The sequence below is a fragment of the Argopecten irradians genome, chromosome 1 (assembly GCF_041381155.1).
Source record: "Argopecten irradians isolate NY chromosome 1, Ai_NY, whole genome shotgun sequence".
NCBI classification, from domain to species: domain Eukaryota; kingdom Metazoa; phylum Mollusca; class Bivalvia; order Pectinida; family Pectinidae; genus Argopecten; species Argopecten irradians.
The window spans coordinates 74,067,051-74,091,081 of NC_091134.1; the positions used below are offsets into that span (position 1 = coordinate 74,067,051).

The 24,031-nt window shown below is 34.5% G+C and overlaps 1 protein-coding gene and 1 long non-coding RNA gene across 2 annotated transcripts; one reads left to right on the plus strand and one right to left on the minus strand.

Annotated features, from left to right (window-relative positions):
* The first annotated feature begins 4,465 nt into the window (after nt 1–4,465).
* Nucleotides 4,466–11,209, plus strand: LOC138307794 (uncharacterized). The gene is made up of 2 exons (XR_011206043.1): nt 4,466–4,512; nt 10,473–11,209. It is a non-coding gene; the product is annotated as an uncharacterized lncRNA (long non-coding RNA).
* Nucleotides 11,210–11,284: 75 nt separating this feature from the next.
* LOC138307799 (uncharacterized) lies at nt 11,285–16,767 on the minus strand. The gene is made up of 2 exons (XM_069248692.1): nt 15,023–16,767; nt 11,285–14,110 (listed from the first exon to the last, which is right to left on the minus strand). The coding sequence occupies exons 1-2, from the start codon at nt 16,439–16,441 to the stop codon at nt 13,880–13,882; spliced, it is 1,650 nt and encodes a 549-aa protein (XP_069104793.1). The 5' UTR covers nt 16,442–16,767; the 3' UTR covers nt 11,285–13,879.
* Nucleotides 16,768–24,031: the final 7,264 nt, after the last annotated feature.

Consider the following 24,031-nt stretch of genomic DNA (forward strand, 5'->3'; position numbering starts at 1 on the left):
ACTAGTATATATATACAAGGTAAATATATACAATATTAGTCAGTAAGACAAGCTCTGAAGGATGTATATACCAGGTAAATATATCAATATGAGTCAAGGCTCTGAAGGATCTTAATATATATACAATATTAGTCAGTAAAAGACCAGCTCTGAAGGACGTTACCAGTATATATACAAGGTAAATATATACAATATTAGTCAGTGAAGGAGTTACCAGTAAGCTCAATATTAGTCAGTAAGACAAGCTCTACTGAAGGTTACCCAGTAATATATACAAGGTAAACGGTTAAGACCACTCTGAAGGAGTACCAGTATATATACAAGGTAAATATATACAATATTAGTCAGTAAGACAAGCTCTGAAGGACGTTACCAGTATATATACAAGGTAAATATATACAATATTAGTCAGTAAGACAAGCTCTGAAGGACGTTACCAGTATATATACAAGGTAAATATATACAATATTAGTCAGTAAGACCAGCTCTGAAGGACAGAGCTCTGAAGGATGTTTACCAGTATATATACAAGGTAAATATATACAATATTAGTCAGTAAGACAATAGCTCTGACGTTTACTAGTATATATACAATATTAGTCCCAGTAAGACCAGCTCTGAAGGACATTAAATATATAAATATATACAATATTAGTCAGACCAGCTCTGAAAGATATACAAGGTAAAATATATACAATATTAGTCAAGTTAAACCCAGTATATATACAAGGTAATATATACAATATTAGTCAGTAAGACCAGCTCTCTGAAGGACGTTACCAGATGTATACCAGTATATATATACAAGGTAAATATATACATTGTTGTATATATGTCAGTAAGACCCTGGTAGTCATAAAGTAAGACCAGCTCTGAAGTTACCAGTATATAATACAAGGTAAATATATACAATATTAGTCAGTAAGACCAGCTCTGAAGGACGTTACTAGTATATATATATATACAATATTAGTCAGTAAGACCTGAAGGACGTTACCAGTATATATACAAGTAAATAGATACAAGTCAGTAAGACACAAGCTCTGAGGATTACAGTATATATACAAGGTAAATATATACAATATTAGTAAAGACAATGTTACCATATAATACAACAAGGTAAATATATACATATTAGTCAGTAAGACAACTGAAACGTTATATAATATACTATAGATAACTTTTAGTTGTAGACCCCTGAAGGACCATAGATAAAGTCGACTGTTACTCTGAAGGACGTTACCAGTATAATTCTATAATATAATATAGTAAGACCCCTGTCTGTAGAAGGAAGGTAAATATATACAATATTAGTCAGTAAGACTCTGAAGTTTACGTTACCTGTAATATATACAAGGTATCATTGTTGTAGGTATGTAGTGACCATAGATAAACGACTGTTACCAGTATATAGTAACTTTATACAAGGTTAATGACCATAAATATATTACTGCAGTAAGACAAGCTCTGAAGGACGTTACCAGTATATATATACAAGGTAAATATATACAATATTAGTCAGTAAGACCAGCTCTGAAGACGTTACCAGGACATAGATAAAGTCGACTTACAGTAGTATATATACAAGGTAAATATATACAATATTAGTTGTAGACCCCAGTAAGACATAGATAAAGTCAGCTCTGAAGGATGTTACCAGTATATATACAAGGTAAATTGTTGTACAATACCCCTGTCTGTAGTGACCAGTAAGACAAGCTCTGAAGGACGTTACTGCAGACTACCAGTATATATACAAGGTAAATATAGACAAGATTAGTCATAAGTGACAGCTCTGAAGGAAGTTACCATATATATACAAGGTAAATAGATACAATATTATCAGTAAGAACCCAGCTCTGAAGGACAAGACCATATATTTTTATACAAGAAAATATAACAATATTAGTCAGTAAGCACCAGCTCTGAAGGACAGTTACCAATATGCACAAGGTAAAATATATACAATATTAGCGTCCCAGGAAGACCAGCATCTGAAGGACGTTACCAGTATATATACAACAGGTAAATGTGATACAATATTAGTCAGTAAGACAAGCTCTGAAGGACCGTTACCAGTATATATACAAGGTAAATATATACTAATATGAGTCAGTAACACATGCTCTGAACGTTACTAGTATAATATACAAGGTAACGTATATCCAATATAGTAGTAAGACAACTCTGAAGATGTTACCAGTACAAGTAAATATACACAATATTAGTCAGTAAGACAAGCTCTGAAGGACATTACCAGTATAATACAAGGTAAATATATACAAGATTAGTCAGTAAGAACCAGCTCTGAGAAGTGGACATTTACAGTATATATATACAAGGTCAAGTATATACTAATATTAAGTCAGTAAGACATAGCTCTGAAGGACGTTACTAGTAATACACAAGGTAAATAATATACAGATATTAGTCAGTAAGACCTGCTCTGATGGGACGTTACACAGTTACATATCAAGGTAAATACATACAATAATTAGTCAGTATGGACCAGCTCTGAAGGACAGTTACTAGTATATATTGACAAGGTAAATATATACAATATTATGTCAGTACGGACAAGCTAAGATGGACGTTACCAGTATATATACAAGGTAAATATATACAATATTAGTCAGTAAGACCAGCTCTGAAGGACGTTACCAGTATATATACAAGGTAAATATATACAATATTAGTCAGTAAGATAAGCTGCTCTGTAGGGGGTTACTAGTATATATACAAGGTAAATATATACAATATTAGTCAGTAGGAACAGCTCTGAAGGATTTTACCAGTATATATATACAAGGTAAATATATACAATATTAGTCAGTAGGACCAAGCTCTGAAGGACGTTACCAGTATATATACATGGGTAAATATATACAATATTAGTCAGTAAGACAAGCTCTTAAGGATGTTTACCAGTACATATACAAGGTAAATATATACAATATTAGTAAGTAAGGACAAGCTCTGAAGGACGTTACTAGTATATATTCAAGGGTAAATATATACAATATTAGTCAGTAAGACCAGCTCTGAAGGAAGTTACCAGTATATATACAAGGTAAATATATACAATATTAGTCAGTAAGACCAGCTCTGAAAGACATTACCGAGTATATATACAAAGGTAAATATATACAATATTAGTCAGTAAGAAGACCAGCTCTGAAGGGACGTTACCAGTTATGTACAAGGTGAATATATACAATATAAGTCAGTAAGACAAGCTCTGAAGGACGTTACTAGTATATATACAAGGTAAATATATACAATATTAGTCAGTAAGACCAGCTCTGAAGGACGTTACCAGTACATATACAAGGTAAAATATATACAATATTAGTCAGTAAGGTCCAGCTCTGAAGGACGTTTACTAGTATATATACAAGGTAAATATATACAATATTAGTCCAGTAAGACCAGCTCTGAAGGACGTTACCAGTATATATACAAGGTAAATATATATTCAATATTAGTCAGTAAGACCAGCTCTGAAGGACGTTACCAGTATATATACAAGGTAAATATATGCAATATTAGTCAGTAAGATAAGCTCTGTAGGGGGTTAGCTAGTATATATACAAGGTAAATATATACAATATATTAGTCAGTAGGACACCAGCTCTGAAGGATGTTACCAGTATATATACAAGGTAAAATATATACTCAATATTAGTCAGTAGGACCATGCTCTGAAGGATGTTACCAGTATATATACAAGGTAAATATATTACAATATTAGTCAGTAGGACCAGTCTCTGAAGGACGTTACCAGTATATATACATGGTAAATATATACAATATTAGGTCAGTAAGACAAGCTCTTAAGGATGTTACCAGTACATATACAAGGTAAATATATACAATATTAGTAAGTAAGACAAGCTCTGCTGAAGGACGTTACTAGTATATATACAAGGTAAATATTATACAATATTAGTCAGTAAGACCAGCTCTGAAGGAAGTTACCAGTATATATATACAAGGTAAATATATACAATTTTAGTCAGTAAGACCAGCTCTGAAGGACGGTTACCAGTATAGTATACAAGGTAAATATTTACAATATTAGTCAGTAAGACCAGCTCTGAAGGACGTTACCAGTATATGCACAAGGTAAATATATACAATATTAGTCAGGAAGACCAGCTCTGAAGGACGTTACCAGTATATATACAAGGTAAATGTATACAATATTAGTCAGTAAGACAAGCTCTGAAGGACGTTACCAGTATATATAACAAGGTAAATATATACAATATTAGTCAGTAAGACAAGCTCTGAAGGACGTTACTAGTATATATACAAGGTAAATATATACAATATTAGTCAGTAAGACAAGCTCTGAAGGATGTTACCAGTACATATACAAGGTAATATATATACAATATTTAGTCAGTAAGACCAGCTCTGAAGGATGTTACCAGTATATGTACAAGGTAAATATATACAATATTAGTCAGTAAGACAAGATATGAAGGACATTACCAGTATATATACAAGGTAAATATATACACAATATTAGTCAGTAAGACAAGCTCTGAAGGACGTTACCAGTATATATACAAGGTAAATATATACAATACAATTAGTCAGTAAGACAAGCTCTGAAGGATGTTACCAGTATATATTACATAGGTAAATATATACAATATTAGTCAGTAAGACCAGCTCTGAAGGACGTTACTAGTATATATACAAGGTAAATATATATCAATATTAGTCAGTAAGACCAGCTCTGAAGGATGTTACCAGTATATATACAAGGTAAATATATACAATATTAGTCAGTAAGACAAGCTCTGAAGGACGTTACCAGTATATATACAAGGTAAATATATACAATATTAGTCAGTAAGACCAGCTCTGAAGGATGTTACCAGTATATATACAAGGTAAATATATACAATATTAGTCAGTAAGACCAGCTCTGAAGGACGTTACCAGTATATATACAAGGTAAATATATGCGATATTAGTCAGTAAGACAAGCTCTGAAGGATGTTACCAGTATATATACAAGGTAAATATATACAATATTAGTCAGTAAGACAAGCTCTGAAGGACGTTACCAGTATATATACAAGGTAAATATATACAATATTAGTCAGTAAGACAAGCTCTGAAGGACATTACCAGTATATATACAAGGTAAATATATACAATATTAGTCAGTAAGACCAGCTCTGAAGGACGTTACTAGTATATATACAAGGTAAATATATACAATATTAGTCAGTAAGACCAGCTCTGAAGGACATTACCAGTATATATACAAGGTAAAATATATATACAATATTAGTCATTAAGACCAGCTCTGAAGGACGTTTCTAGTATATTATACAAGGTAAATATATACAATATTAGTCAGTAAGACAAGCTCTGAAGGACGTTACCAGTATATATACAAGGTAATATATATACAATATTAGTCAGTAAGACCAGCTCTGAAGGACGTTACCAGTATATATATACAAGGTAAATATATACAATATTAGTCAGTAAGACCAGCTCTGAAGGATGTTACCAGTATATATACAAGGTAAATATATACAATATTAGTCAGTAAGACAAGCTCTGAAGGACATTACCAGTATATATACAAGGTAAATATATACAATATTAGTCAGTAAGACCAGCTCTGAAGGACGTTACCAGTATATATACAAGGTAAATATATACAATATTAGTCAGTAAGACAAGCTCTGAAGGACGTTTACCAGTATATATACAAGGTAAAAATATATACAATATTAGTCAGTAAGACCAGCTCTGAAGGACGTTACCAGTATATATACAAGGTAAATATATATACAATATTAGTCAGTAAGACCAGCTCTGAAGGACGTTACCAGTATATATACAAGGTAAATATATACAATATTAGTCAGTAAGACAAGCTCTGAAGGACGTTACCAGTATATATACAAGGTAAATATATACAATATTAGTCAGTAAGACAAGCTCTGAAGGATGTTACCAGTATATATACAAGGTAAATATATACAATATTAGTCAGTAAGACCAGCTCTGAAGGACGTTACAGTATATATTACAAGGTAAATATATACAATATTAGTCAGTAAGACAAGCTCTGAAGGACGTTACTAGTATATATACAAGGTAAATATATACAATATTAGTCAGTAAGACCAGCTCTGAAGGACGTTACCAGTATATATACAAGGTAAATATATACAATATTAGTCAGTAAGACAGCTCTGAAGGACGTTACCTAGTATATATACAAGGTAAATATATACAATAATTAGTCAGTAAGACCAGCTCTGAAGGACGTTCCAGTATATATACAAGGTAAATATATACAATATTAGTCAGTAAGACCAGCTCTGAAGGACGTTACCAGTATATATACAAGGTAAATATATACAATATTAGTCAGTAAGACAAGCTCTGAAGGACGTTACCAGTATATATACAAGGTAAATATATACAATATTAGTCAGTAAGACAAGCTCTGAAGGATGTTACCAGTATATATACAAGGTAAATATATACAATATTAGTCAGTAAGACCAGCTCTAAGGACGTTACCAGCAAGGTAATATATACAATATGAAGTAAGACAAGCTCTGAAGGACGTTACTAGTATATATACAAGGTAAATATATACAATATTAGTCAGTAAGACAAGCTCTGAAGGATGTTACCAGTATATATACAAGGTAAATATATACAATATTAGTCAGTAAGACAAGCTCTGTAGGGGGTTACTAGTATATATACAAGGTAAATATATACAATATTAGTCAGTAAGACCAGCTCTGAAGGACGTTACTAGTATATATACAAGGTAAATATATACAATATTAGTCAGTAAGACAAGCTCTGAAGGATGTTACCAGTATATATACAAGGTAAATATATACAATATTAGTCAGTAAGACAAGCTCTGAAGGACGTTACTAGTATATATACAAGGTAAATATATACAATATTAGTCAGTAAGACAAGCTCTGAAGGATGTTACCAGTATATATACAAGGTAAATATATACAATATTAGTCAGTAAGACAAGCTCTGTAGGGGGTTACTAGTATATATACAAGGTAAATATATACAATATTAGTCAGTAAGACCAGCTCTGAAGGACGTTACCAGTATATATACAAGGTAAATATATACAATATTAGTCAGTAAGACCAGCTCTGAAGGACGTTACCAGTATATATACAAGGTAAATATATACAATATTAGTCAGTAAGACCAGCTCTGAAGGACGTTACCAGTATATATACAAGGTAAATATATACAATATTAGTCAGTAAGACAAGCTCTGAAGGATGTTACCAGTATATATACAAGGTAAATATATACAATATTAGTCAGTAAGACAAGCTCTGAAGGACGTTACTAGTATATATACAAGGTCAATATATACAATATTAGTCAGTAAGACAAGCTCTGAAGGATGTTACCAGTATATATACAAGGTAAATATATACAATATTAGTCAGTAAGACAAGCTCTGTAGGGGGTTACTAGTATATATACAAGGTAAATATATACAATATTAGTCAGTAAGACCAGCTCTGAAGGACGTTACAGTTTATATACAAGGTAAATATATATACATAATATTATTGTCAGTAAGACCAGCTCTGAAGGACGTTACCAGTATATATACAAGGTAAATATATACAATATTAGTCAGTAAGACAAGCTCTGAAGGATGTTACCAGTATATATACAAGGTAAATATATACAATATTAGTCAGTAAGACAAGCTCTGAAGGACGTTACCAGTATATATACAAGGTAAATATATACAATATTAGTCAGTAAGACAAGCTCTGAAGGACGTTACCAGTATATATACAGGTAATATATACAATTATATTCAGTAAGACAAGTGAAGGACGTTACAGTATATATACAATATTAGTCAGTATATTACAATATTAGTCAGTAAGACAAGCTCTGAAGGGGGTTACCAGTATATATACAAGGTAAAATATATATACAATATTAGTCAGTAAGACAGCTCTGAAGGACGTTACCAGTATTATATACAAGGTAAATATTTATACAATATTAGTCAGTAAGACCAGCTCTGAAGGACGTTACTAGTATATATACAAGGTAAATATATACAATATTAGTCAGTAAGACAAGCTCTGAAGGACGTTACTAGTATATATACAAGGTAAATATATACAATATTAGTCAGTAAGACCAGCTCTGAAGGATGTTACCAGTATATATACAAGGTAAATATATACAATATTAGTCAGTAAGACAAGCTCTGAAGGACGTTACTAGTATATATACAAGGTAAATATATACAATATTAGTCAGTAAGACCAGCTCTGAAGGACGTTACCAGTATATATACAAGGTAAATATATACAATATTAGTCAGTAAGACAAGCTCTGAAGGACGTTACAGTATATATACAAGGTAAATATATACAATATTAGTCAGTAAGACAAGCTCTGAAGGACGTTACTAGTATATATACAAGGTAAATATATACAATATTAGTCAGTAAGACAAGCTCTGAAGGACGTTACCAGTATAATACAAGGTAAATATATACAATATTAGTCAGTAAGACAAGCTCTGAAGGACGTTACCAGTATATATACAAGGTAAATATATACAATATTAGTCAGTAAGACAAGCTCTGAAGGATGTTACCAGTATATATACAAGGTAAATATATACAATATTAGTCAGTAAGACAAGCTCTGAAGGACGTTACTAGTATATATACAAGGTAAATATATACAATATTAGTCAGTAAGACAAGCTCTGAAGGAGTTACCAGTAATATATACAAGGTAAATATATACAATATTAGTCAGTAAGACAAGCTCTGAAAGTTACTAGTATATATACAAGGTAAATATATACAATATTAGTCAGTAAGACAAGCTCTGAAGGAGTTACCAGTATATATACAAGGTAAATATATACAATATTAGTCAGTAAGACAAGCTCTGAAGGACGTTACTAGTATATATACAAGGTAAATATATACAATATTAGTCAGTAAGACCAGCTCTGAAGGACAGTACCAGTATATATATACAAGGTAAATATATACAATATTAGTCAGTAAGACCAGCTCTGTAGGGGGTTACTAGTATATATACAAGGTAAATATATACAATATTAGTCAGTAAGACCAGCTCTGAAGGACGTTACCAGTATATATACAAGGTAAATATATACAATATTAGTCAGTAAGACCAGCTCTGAAGGATGTTACCAGTATATATACAAGGTAAATATATACAATATTAGTCAGTAAGACCAGCTCTGAAGGACGTTACCAGTATATATACAAGGTAAATATATACAATATTAGTCAGTAAGACAAGCTCTGAAGGACGTTACCAGTACATATACAAGGTAAATATATATACAATATTAGTCAGTAAGACCAGCTCTGAAGGACGTTTCTAGTATATATACAAGGTAAATATATACAATATTAGTCAGTAAGACCAGCTCTGAAGGACGTTACCAGTATATATACAAGGTAAATATATACAATATTAGTCAGTAAGACCAGCTCTGAAGGATGTTACCAGTATATATACAAGGTAAATATATACAATATTAGTCAGTAAGACAAGCTCTGAAGGACGTTACCAGTATATATACAAGGTAAATATATACAATATTAGTCAGTAAGACCAGCTCTGAAGGACGTTTCTAGTATATATACAAGGTAAATATATACAATATTAGTCAGTAAGACCAGCTCTGAAGGACGTTACCAGTATATATACAAGGTAAATATATACAATATTAGTCAGTAAGACAAGCTCTGAAGGATGTTACCAGTACATATACAAGGTAAATATATACAATATTAGTCAGTAAGACAAGCTCTGAAGGACGTTACTAGTATATATACAAGGTAAATATATACAATATTAGTCAGTAAGACAAGCTCTGAAGGATGTTACCAGTATATATACAAGGTAAATATATACAATATTAGTCAGTAAGACCAGCTCTGAAGGACGTTACCAGTATATATACAAGGTAAATATATACAATATTAGTCAGTAAGACAAGCTCTGAAGGATGTTACTAGTATATATACAAGGTCAATATATACAATATTAGTCAGTAAGACCAGCTCTGAAGGATGTTACCAGTATATATACAAGGTAAATATATACAATATTAGTCAGTAAGACCAGCTCTGAAGGATGTTACCAGTATATATACAAGGTAAATATATACAATATTAGTCAGTAAGACCAGCTCTGAAGGACGTTACCAGTATATATACAAGGTAAATATATACAATATTAGTCAGTAAGACATTGCAGTGTACATACACGTTTACTATATAGTTTGCAAATGATTGCAAACCATGGATATTAAATGAATGCAATAATTGCAATATTAAAAGTTATAAAACAAGTTCATTGAACATACTAACTGAATTTTTTGTGTCTGAGTGCTGTGTGTGTTACAGGTAGTTATACACAAGAAAGAATTTTACGGGAAAGAAAAGAACAACTGGAAACTGGCAAAGCAAGATGCAGCTAAGACCTGTATATCAGAGCTCAAACAAATCTGCTATATTGATTCATAATGTATTATATCAGAGTTCAAACGAACCTGCTATGTTGATTCATTTGAAAAATAATTGAATTTTGTGTTGTAACTGGTGTTTCAACAACAATTTTTGACAAATAAATGTCGCTCATCAGGGCGTCATTTTCAAATGAGCAAATAAGCAAAATTTAAATTAGGACATAAAAGGTGTGTGTTTGCCGAATCAGTGCCTCCATCTTATTTACTGTCAATGTATTAGTACAGGTCAAAGTGATGTTCATACAAAAATGAATGAAAAATTTGTTCATAACATTATATATGATTTATAACGAACACACAATGGAAATGGAAATATAATGTAACTATGCTCAGCGGGCAGTGCACCAAATTGTACAATGATAGAGACCTGCAAATTACTCATTCACATTTCAGTTTCAAATCATATGTAGGCAAAAATTACAATAATGTCATAACTGATATCAAAGCTAAACTATAACATCAACATAAGTAGCAGATAATGATACAAAGTATGGCATTGTATGTTTATTGTTTGTCACTGATACATGGTTTATGGTGACAGAATTGATGTATAAGTGTTTAAGTATCAAATGTACATGTTTTTTAATAATAATAAATAAGATTTATATAATGTCATCTACAGTTGTTGTTTAAAAATTATTCAAAATTCCAGAAACAGTATAAGGTCGAATGAATAAAAATTGCTATGTAACTACGTACTATGCATACAGTAAAAAGTCTCTACAAGAAGGCAATCAGTCAAGGTTTGTTGGTGACAAGGTCAGAAGTTACTCAGTCAAGGTCTGGTGGTGACAAGGTCAGAAGTCACTTGGTCAAGGTCTGATGGTGACAAGGTCAGAAGTAGCTCAGTCAAGGTCTGATGTTGACAAGGTCAGAAGTCACTTGGTAAAGGTCTGATGGTGATAAAATCAGAAGTCACTCAGTCAAGATCTGATGGTGACAAGGTCAGAAGATACTCGATCAAGGTCTGTTGGTGACAAGGTCAGAAGTCACTCGGTCAAGATCTGTTGGTGACAAGGTCAGAAGTCACTCAGTCAAGATCTCTTGGTGACAAGGTCAGAAGACACTCAGTCAAGGGCTCTTGGTAACAAGGTCAAAAGTCACTCAGTCAAGATCTGTTGGTGACAAGGTCAAAAGTCACTCAGTCAAGGTCTGTTGGTGACAAGGTCAAAAGTCACTTGGAACTGCTGTATGTTCATGTTGTGTCTTCTTGTATAGTGGAACTGTTGCCCTTTTTATAGTGCTATATCACTGAAGCATGCTGCCGAAGACACCAAGCAACACACTTCACCCGTTCACATTATACTGACAACGGAGGAACCAGTCATCCAATTCCAGTTATGCTGAGCACTAAGCAGGAGCAGAAACTACCACTTTTATAGAACATTAAGTCAGTTAGGAAGAAGAGAAAAAATGAGATCCTAAATTAAGTCGCCTTTTACGATCATGAAATAGGGCCGGGTAGCAGGTACAATTCTAACGCCCTACCAGCAGGGCCATCACTCAGTCAAGGACTGGTGGTGGCAAGGTCAGAATACACACAGTCAAGGTTTGATAGTGACAAGGTCAGATGACAATAAGCCAAGGTCTGATGGGGTCAAGGTCGGAAGTCACACGGTCAAAGTCTGATAGGGTCAAGGTCAGAAGTCATGCGGCCAAGGTCTGATGGAGACAAGGTCAGAAGTCACTCAGTCAAGGTTTGATGGTGGCATGGTCAGAAAAAACACGGTCAAGATTTGATTGTGACAAGGTCAGATGACAATAAGTAAAGATCTAATAGGGTCAAGGTCGGAAGTCACACGGTCAAAGTCAGATGGGGACAAGGTCAGAAGTCACTCAGTCAAGGAATGATGTTGACAAGATCAAAAGTCACTCAGTCAAGGTTTGTTGGTGACAAGGTCAGATGACACACAGTCAAGGTTTGATTGTGACAAGGTCAGATGACACTTAGTTAAGGTCTGATCTGGTCAAAGTCAGAAGACACTCAGTCAAGGCCTGATGGGGTCAAGGTATGATTGGGTCAAAGTCAGAAGTCACTCAGTCAAGGTCTGGTGGGGACAAGGTCAGAAGTCACATAGTCAAGGAATGATGTTGACAACATCAGAAGTCACTCATTTAAGGTTTGTTGGTGACAAGGTCAGAAGACACACAGTCAAGGTTTGATGGTGACAAGGTCAGAAGTCGCTCAGTCAAAGTTTGATGTTGACAAGGTCAGAAGTCACAGGATCAAGTTCTGATGGTGACATGGTCAGAAGTCACGCGGCCACGGTCTGATGCAGACAAGGTCAAAAGTCATTCAGTCAAGGAAAGATGTTGACAAGATCAGAAGCCTCTCGGTCAAGGTTTGATGTTGACAAGGTCAGAAGACACACAGTCAAGGTTTCATTGTGAAAAGGTCAGATGACACTTAGTCTAGGTCTGATGGGGTCAAGGTCAGAAGTCACGGTGTCAAGGCCTCATGGGGTCAAGGTCTGATTAGGTCAAGGTCAAAAGTCACGCGGTCAAGGTCTGATGGGGACAAGGTCAGAAGTTACTCGGTCAAGGTTTCATGGTGACAAGGTCAGAAGACACTCAGTCAAGGTCTGCTGGTGACAAGGTCAGAAGTCACTCGGTCAAGGTTTGATGGTGACAAGGTCAGAAGTCACTTGATCAAGGACTGATGGTGACAAGGTCAGAAGTCACTCGGTCAAGGTCTGTTGTTGACAAGATCAGAAGTCACTCGGTCAAGGTTTGATTGTGACAAGGTCAGAAGACACTCGGTCAAGGTTTTATGGTTGCAAGGTAAGAAGTCACTCGGTCAAGGTCTGGTGGTGGCAAGGTCTGAAGTCACTCGGTCAAGGTCTTATGGTTGTAAGGTCGAAGTCAATCGGAATATCTGATGGTGCGATTTATTCTGCAATTTTCCCATGTGAAAGCATAGTACAATTTCATAGTTATCTGCTATCACAAGACTTCAGGACAAAGCAAAAAGAATGCTGTTTGATGTTTTAATCTAATAAAAATAACATAATATTTCATATACAAAATATCTACGAAAGAACAGAATACGTTCTTCAAACTACAAAGATACAAAGATACATTATGATAGGAATGTACATAATACACGTCTCTGATGTCTTCTGTATGCGACTGAACTGGTTCTGTGTATGTGGTAATGGCGAACTAAAGGAGAAACAATTCTTCCTATATAAAGGAACACGGAGTTCAAAGCGATATATTTTTAAAGCTAAAACATTAAAGCGCAGCATGGTTAAGCATTAGATCCTCGGTGGACCAGACTACACATTATAAAGTGTTCTTCTTGTCCCACACTGCTTTATCTCTGTATTTAGTGTAGGCGACAGGGATGTATTCTTTGTGGTGTGTAAACTTTGATTTGATTGTCAGGTACTTGTCATTCGTAACACTTCGGTGGTGTTCCTGTATCTGTAATGGTATCCTTCTCTTTCGGTGGTGCTCTACATTCATCCATCCTCCGCCCACTCGGACCATCACCGCCTCGCGCTTTGGTAGGTTCTGTAAATATATAATAGGGATCCGATAATATAGACCAATTGTGAATGGTACCACCTTTTGAATGGAGGCAAACAAATGTCATCTGGAATCGTCTCTATCTCGATGTTTTGAAATAAAGACAATTATTAACCTGTCGCCGTCTTCAGCGGTTTTATATACATGAAAATCCGTTACATTAACTACTCTGTTGTATATGGTATCCTTTGCAAAAATAAAGTGTTTGCGACAAGCTTGCTGTAAGTTTTTGGTAAACTTGCTGCAATCACATTGTCTCAAGCTTAGGGCAACTGGTTGCGGGAGACTAATTCGCATACGAAATATGACCTTTGCGCTTGCGATAAACAATTCCAATGGTTTCAATGATCGATTTCTATCTGTAAGGGATGTAAAGTCACAACACAATCCGACAAGCAACACAGTTAAACGCCATACATTTTAACATCTCGATCGAAAATTCATTCAGTTCCATAAAATAGGCAATAATACATTTAGATGTCTTAAAAGCGATTATGTTTAGGGTTACCCGACCGAACCTAATTTTTACCCGCGACACTAAAACAATTCAAAATCGGGATTTCGATCCCAGACTCCGGTTCCGACCGTTATTTTAGAGTGAAAGACACTGAAAAAAATAATAATAATAAAAAAATTCCTACCGACCCTATTTTATTGCCAATGTAACCCTAAACAGACATTTTTTGCCTTAGTGTAAATTCCTATAACAAACCGTAGTATTATTACCAGTGTAGTTCGATAAGCGGAGATAATATTGAAACATCAAGCACTATACATTACGGTGGATTCAGCGCAAACCATGTTATTCATTTTGAATGATACGATGAAATTGCCTTTAATATCGGCTTAAATGAAGCGAGGCAATATACCATGTCATATTGATAACAGTAGTCTTACCTTTAATGGAAATATAGGACGTGGTGGGATTGGTTTGTGTTTGTATGGAGGGGGTATTTCCGGTTCTGGTTTGTAGATGATAGGTTCACGCTCCCGATAGATTGTGTCCTTCACATGGAGGGCTTGATCACTTAAGTCACCGACAAATGGACCTTCCGCAGGATCCATGTCCGCCAATATGGCTGTCTTGTAGTTGTCTATCTTGGGTTTCTCACCTATATATTTCAATACTTTAGACGGTTTCTTTTGTGGTTTTACATCCGGTGGTGTCGGCTGTTTAGGAAGAAATACCACTGGTGTTGTTTCTGTAGGTTTTGGTTCGATTTCCACCTCCACTTTCTCCCTAAGAAATATCTTGCGCGGACTTGTTGTAGGTGTTTGGATTTTGTCTTTGTTAGTGTCCGGCGGAGGAGAATCGTGGATCGAATGGACGGATGTAAGATTTTCTGACGAATCTGATAACTCGGACGAGTCGTCTGTAGAGTATTCCTCGTATGTCTTGGAGTCTTTGGGGCTTGCCTTGACCTCTTTAGTAGCGATAGTTTTAGGTTTAGTCTGTGGTCGAGATGGTGCCATCTCTGCAGGAGGTCGGCGACGGGGTGTCGCCCATCGATTATTATCGTCTATGTCCTCATCTGTTTCGTCCTCATCCGATTCTTTTTTGTCAAGAGTTGTTTCAACTGTAGAACTCTCTGTAGCGTCCGTAGTCGATTCACTTTCCTCGGCTGAGTCATGACAACGACACGTGACTACGCCCGTGCCCCAGCAGCAAGACGTCACAACGACGTCTACACAACCACAACAACACTTGTCAACAACGTAATCTTCGGATACTTCATCGTCGCTTGACGTCTTTTCTTGGAATTCATTGTCACGTTCAGGAGGGGGGTCGTCAGCCTCTGCTCTGTAATATCTATTTCTGTATGCACCATCCTCTGGTATCCTGGGATAATACCCACCTCCTCTCAGACTCGATCTGCCCCAGCTTGCAGCGGTCGGCTCGTCATACTGTCGGCCGACGACGTTTGGTTGCCATAGGTGACGAGCGCGTCGAGAATAGTTTCTGAAGTCGTCGAATTCACTTTCGGATCCCGGATAAGGCTTCATGTACGTGTTGCGGCCATAGAGAGGCTCGACAGGTGTATAGCTGTATCGTGCACGTGCACGTGTACTGACTGGCACAACACGTGAATATCCATCACTGACGTACCCATATCGCGTACTTCCGGTACTGTTCAAGTCAGAAAATCCCACCGACTTGTGTCGTCGACGTCCATCAGACGCCCCCGAGAAAACAGAGTAACTGTCCCGATAATCGTGCGGGTATCGCCGGTGATAAGGGGTTCTGGTCCCATATGTATAATTAACATCGTCCATCCTTGAAGCAGCAGCACGACTGCGTTCTGATGCGCGCACCATGGTTCATGGAACCTAGCGAACGTCAGATACTGCGTAGAAAACTTTCTCGTACTTCAAATCTTCACTCTAGTAACATTGTTACAGTAGCTGTTATTGCTGAAGTTCCTATGGGTGTTTGTACATGGCGAAATCATCAACTCGTAAATATCTTTGGTTGTCAAAACTAAATGTTGTCCCAATTCCAACGGTTTTATGTAGCGTACACGTTTAAATGTGGTTTTGATTTTGGAGAACAGCCCTACCCGATTGACAGTGCGATACAAAGACTTCTTTTGTATCGTATCACACAGCGGTGATCTGTGTATTGCCCGACCATTGTTATTCTGATTACTGATCGTTTGTCTTTTGTAAACGTGATCAAGTGTATCTATATATATATACAGTTCTGTGTGAGCAGACCCGAGGAAACAATATACGCATACATATATATGATATTTTTTTTATTTCATTTAATTGGAAAAATACTTGATTCATGTTAGCTAACACGTGGGAATTTGCGGTATAGCTTTTGTGTATTGGTTATCATCAATGTTGAGCTTATTAAATCCTCCAATAGTGGTATATTGAACTATATTTAGACCAGTAACCTCTACAGAAGACACTATGTATATGAACTATATTTAGACCAGTAACCCCAACAGAAGACACTAGTATTTGAACTATATTTAGACCAGTAACCTCTACAGAAGACACTAGTATTTGAACTATATTTAAACCAGTAACCCCTACAGAAGACACAAGTATTTGAACTATATTTAGACCAGTTACCCCTACAGAAGACACTAGTATTTGAACTATATTTAGATCAGTAACCTCTACAGAAGACACTATGTATATGAACTATAATTAGACTAGTAACCCCCACAGAAAACACTATGTATTTGAACTATATTTAGATCAGTAACCCCTACAGAAGACACTTTGTATATGAACTATATTTAGACCAGTAACCCCAACAGAAGATACTATGTATTTAAACTATGTTTAGACCAGAAATCCCTACTGGAGATACTATATATATAAACTATATTTAGACCAATATCCCCACAGAAGGAGACACTAGTAATTTTGAAGGACACTATGTATTTGAACTATATTTAGATCAGTACCCTACAGAAGACACTATGTATATAAACTATTTTAGACCAGTAACCCCACAGAAAACACTATGTATTTGAACTATATTTAGACCAGTAACCCCTACAGAAGACACTATGTATTTGAACTATATTTAGACCAGTAACCCCACAGAGAACTATGTATTTAAACTATTTTAGACCAGAATCCTACTGGAGACAACTATGTATATAAACTATATTTAGACCAGTAATCCCTACTGGAGACACTATGTATATAAACTATATTTAGACCAGTAATCCCTACTGGAGACACTATGTATATAAACTATATTTAGACCAGTAATCCCTACTGGAGACACTATGTATATAAACTATATTTAGACCAGTAATCCCTACTGGAGACACTATGTATATAAACTATATTTAGACCAGTAATCCCTACTGGAGACACTATGTATATAAACTATATTTAGACCAGTAATCCCTACTGGGACACTATGTATATAAACTATATTTAGACCAGTAATCCCTACTGGAGACACTATGTATATGAACTATATTTAGACCAGTAATCCCTACTGGAGACACTATGTATATAAACTATATTTAGACCAGTAATCCCTACTGGAGACACTATGTATATAAACTATATTTAGACCAGTAATCCCTACTGGAGACACTATGTATATTAAACTATATTTAGACCAGTAATCCCTACTGGAGACACTATGTATATAAACTTATTAGACCAGTAATCCCTACTGGAGACACTATGTATATAAAACTATATTTAGACCAGTAATCCCTACTGGAGACACTATGTATATAAACTATATTTAGACCAGTAATCCCTACTGGAGACACTATGTATATAAACTATATTTAGACCAGTAATCCCTACTGGAGACACTATGTATATAAACTATATTTAGACCAGTAATCCCTACTGGAGACACTATGTATATAAACTATATTTAGACCAGTAACCCCTACTGGAGACACTATGTATATATAAACTATATTTAGACCAGTAATCCTACTGAGACACTAGTATATAAACTATATTTAGACCAGTAAACAGAGAACTATGTATTAAACTATATTTAGACCAGAAATCCCTACTGGAGAACATAACTATATTTAGACCAGTATCCCTGGAGACACTATGTATATGAACTATATTTAGACAGTAATCCCTACGGAGACACTATGTTATGATATATTAGACCAGTACCCTACTGAGACACAGTTATATAACAAATATTTAGATCAGTAACCCCTACAGAAGACACTTTGTATATGAACTATATTTAGACCAGTAACCCCAACAGAAGATACTATGTATTTAAACTATATTTAGACCAGAAATCCCTACTGGAGATACTATATATATAAACTATATTTAGACCAATATCCCCTACAAAGGGAAACACTATGTATATGAACTATATTTAGACCAGTAATCCCTACTGGAGACACTATGTATATGAACTATATTTAGACCAGTAATCCCTACTGAGACACATGTATATGAACTATATTTAGACCAGTAATCCCTACTGAGACACTATGTATATAGAACTATATTTAGACCAGTAATCCCTACTGGAGACACTATGTATATAAACTATATTTAGACCAGTATCCCTAGACTGGAGACACTATGTATATAAACTATATTTAGACCAGTAATCCCTACTGGAGACACTAGTATATAAACTATATTTAGACCAGTAATCCCTACTGGAGACACTATGTATATAAACTATATTTAGACCAGTAATCCCTACTGGAGACACTATGTATATAAACTATATTTAGACCAGTAATCCCTACTGGAGACACTATGTATATAAACTATATTTAGACCAGTAATCCCTACTGGAGACACTATGTATATAAACTATATTTAGACCAGTAATCCCTACTGGAGACACTATGTATATAAACTATATTTAGACCAGTAATCCCTACTGGAGACACTATGTATATAAACTATATTTAGACCAGTAATCCCTACTGGAGACACTATGTATATGAACTATATTTAGACCAGTAATCCCTACTGGAGACACTATGTATATAAACTATATTTAGACCAGTAATCCCTACTGGAGACACTATGTATATAAACTATATTTAGACCAGTAATCCCTACTGGAGACACTATGTATATAAACTATATTTAGACCAGTAATCCCTACTGGAGACACTATGTATATAAACTATATTTAGACCAGTAATCCCTACTGGAGACACTATGTATATGAACTATATTTAGACCAGTAATCCCTACTGGAGACACTATGTATATGAACTATATTTAGACCAGTAATCCCCTACTGGAGACACTATGTATATAAACTATATTTAGACCAGTAATCCCTACTGGAGACACTATGTATATGAACTATATTTAGACCAGTAATCCCTACTGGAGACACTATGTATATGAACTATATTTAGACCAGTAATCCCTACTGGAGACACTATGTATATAACTATATTTAAAACAGTATATAAACTATATTTAGACCAGTAATCCCTACTGGAGACACTATGTATATAAACTATATTTAGACCAGTAATCCCTACTGGAGACACTATGTATATAAACTATATTTAGACCAGTAATCCCTACTGGAGACACTATGTATATAACTATATTTAGACCAGTAATCCCTACTGAAGACACTATGTATATAAACTATATTTAGACCAGTAATCCCTACTGGAGACACTATGTATATAAACTATATTTAGACCAGTAATCCCTACTGGAGACACTATGTATATAAACTATATTTAGACCAGTAATCCCTACTGGAGACACTATGTATATAAACTATATTTAGACCAGTAATCCCTACTGGAGACACTATGTATATAAACTATATTTAGACCAGTAATCCCTACTGGAGACACTATGTATATGAACTATATTTAGACCAGTAATCCCTACTGGAGACACTATGTATATAAACTATATTTAGACCAGTAATCCCTACTGGAGACACTATGTATATGAACTATATTTAGACCAGTAATCCCTACTGGAGACACTATGTATATAAACTATATTTAGACCAGTAATCCCTACTGGAGACACTATGTATATGAACTATATTTAGACCAGTAATCCCTACTGGAGACACTATGTATATAAACTATATTTAGACCAGTAATCCCTACTGGAGACACTATGTATATGAACTATATTTAGACCAGTAATCCCTACTGGAGACACTATGTATATAAACTATATTTAGACCAGTAATCCCTACTGGAGACACTATGTATATGAACTATATTTAAACTATATTTAGACCAGTAATCCCTACTGGAGACACTATGTATATGAACTATATTTAGACCAGTAATCCCTACTGGAGACACTATGTATATAAACTATATTTAGACCAGTAATCCCTACTGGAGACACTATGTATATAAACTATATTTAGACCAGTAATCCCTACTGGAGACACTATGTATATGAACTATATTTAGACCAGTAATCCCTACTGGAGACACTATGTATATAAACTATATTTAGACCAGTAATCCCTACTGGAGACACTATGTATATAAACTATATTTAGACCAGTAATCCCTACTGGAGACACTATGTATATGAACTATATTTAGACCAGTAATCCCTACTGGAGACACTATGTATATAAACTATATTTAGACCAGTAATCCCTACTGGAGACACTATGTATATAAACTATATTTAGACCAGTAATCCCTACTGGAGACACTATGTATATAAACTATATTTAGACCAGTAATCCCTACTGGAGACACTATGTATATAAACTATATTTAGACCAGTAATCCCTACTGGAGACACTATGTATATAAACTATATTTAGACCAGTAATCCCTACTGGAGACACTATGTATATGAACTATATTTAGACCAGTAATCCCTACTGGAGACACTATGTATATAAACTATATTTAGACCAGTAATCCCTACTGGAGACACTATGTATATAAACTATATTTAGACCAGTAATCCCTACTGGAGACACTATGTATATGAACTATATTTAGACCAGTAATCCCTACTGGAGACACTATGTATATAAAACTATATTTAGACCAGTAATCCCTACTGGAGACACTATGTATATAAACTATATTTAGACCAGTAATCCCTACTGGAGACACTATGTATATGAACTATATTTTAGACCAGTAATCCCTACTGGAGACACTATGTATATAAACTATATTTAGACCAGTAATCCCTACTGGAGACACTATGTATATAAACTATATTTAGACCAGTAATCCCCTACTGGAGACACTATGTATATAAACTATATTTAGACCAGTAATCCCTACTGGAGACACTATGTATATAAACTATATTTAGACCAGTAATCCCTACTGGAGACACTATGTATATAAACTATATTTAGACCAGTAACCCCTACTGGAGACACTATGTATATAAACTATATTTAGACCAGTAATCCCTACTGGAGACACTATGTAATATGAACTATATTTAGACCAGTAATCCCTACTGGAGACACTATGTATATAAACTATATTTAGACCAGTAATCCCTACTGGAGACACTATGTATATAAACTATATTTAGACCAGTAATCCCTACTGGAGACACTATGTATATAAACTATATTTAGACCAGTAATCCCTACTGGAGACACTATGTATATAAACTATATTTAGACCAGTAATCCCTACTGGAGACACTATGTATATAAACTATATTTAGACCAGTAATCCCTACTGGAGACACTATGTATATAAACTATATTTAGACCAGTAATCCCTACTGGAGACACTATGTATATAAACTATATTTAGACCAGTAATCCCTACTGGAGACACTATGTATATGAACTATATTTAGACCAGTAATCCCTACTGGAGACACTATGTATATGAACTATATTTAGACCAGTAATCCCTACTGGAGACACTATGTATATAAACTATATTTAGACCAGTAATCCCTACTGGAGACACTATGTATATAAACTATATTAGACAGTATCCTACTGAGACACTATGTATATAACTATATTTAGACCAGTAATCCCTACTGGAGACACTATGTATATAAACTATATTTAGACCAGTAATCCCTACTGGAGACACTATGTTATAACTATATTAGACCAGAATTACTGGAGACACTATGTATATAAACTATATTTAGACCAGTAATCCCTACTGGAGACACTATGTATATAACATATTTAACTATATTTAGACACATGTAATAAACTATATTAACCCCTACTGGAGACACTATGTATATAACTATATTTAGACCAGTAATCCCTACTGGAGACACTATGTATATAAACTATATTTAGACCAGTAATCCCTACTGGAGACACTATGTATATAAACTATATTTAGACCAGTAATCCCTACTGGAGACACTATGTATATAAACTATATTTAGACCAGTAATCCCTACTGGAGACACTATGTATATATAAACTATATTTAGACCAGTAATCCCTACTGGAGACACTATGTATATAAACTATATTTAGACCAGTAATCCCTACTGGAGACACTATGTATATAAACTATATTTAGACCAGTAATCCCTACTGGAGACACTATGTATATAAACTATATTTAGACCAGTAATCCCTACTGGAGACACTATGTATATAAACTATATTTAGACCAGTAATCCCTACTGGAGACACTATGTATATAAACTATATTTAGACCAGTAATCCCTACTGGAGACACTATGTATATAAACTATATTTAGACCAGTAACCCCTACTGGAGACACTATGTATATGAACTATATTTAGACCAGTAATCCCTACTGGAGACACTATGTATATAAACTATATTTAAACCAGTAATCCCTACTGGAGACACTATGTATATAAACTATATTTAGACCAGTAATCCCTACTGGAGACACTATGTATATAAACTATATTTAGACCAGTAATCCCTACTGGAGACACTATGTATATAAACTATATTTAGACCAGTAATCCCTACTGGAGACACTATGTATATAAACTATATTTAGACCAGTAATCCCTACTGGAGACACTATGTATATAAACTATATTTAGACCAGTAATCCCTACTGGAGACACTATGTATATAAACTATATTTAGACCAGTAATCCCTACTGGAGACACTATGTATATAAACTATATTTAGACCAGAAATTCGTACTGGAAACACTATGTATTTGAACTATATTATGATCAGCAACCCCTACAGAATACAATATGTATATGAACTATATTTAGACAAGTAACCCTTACAGAAGACACTGTGTAACTATATTTAGACCAGTAACCTCTACAGAAGACACTATGTATATGAACCATATTTAGATCAGTGATCCCTACAGAAGACACGATATATATGAACTATACTTAGACCAGTAACCCCCACAGAAGACACTTTGTATTTAAACTAGTCTGATTCCATCACTTACTATAGTACATAACATAACAACAACACCACATCAGA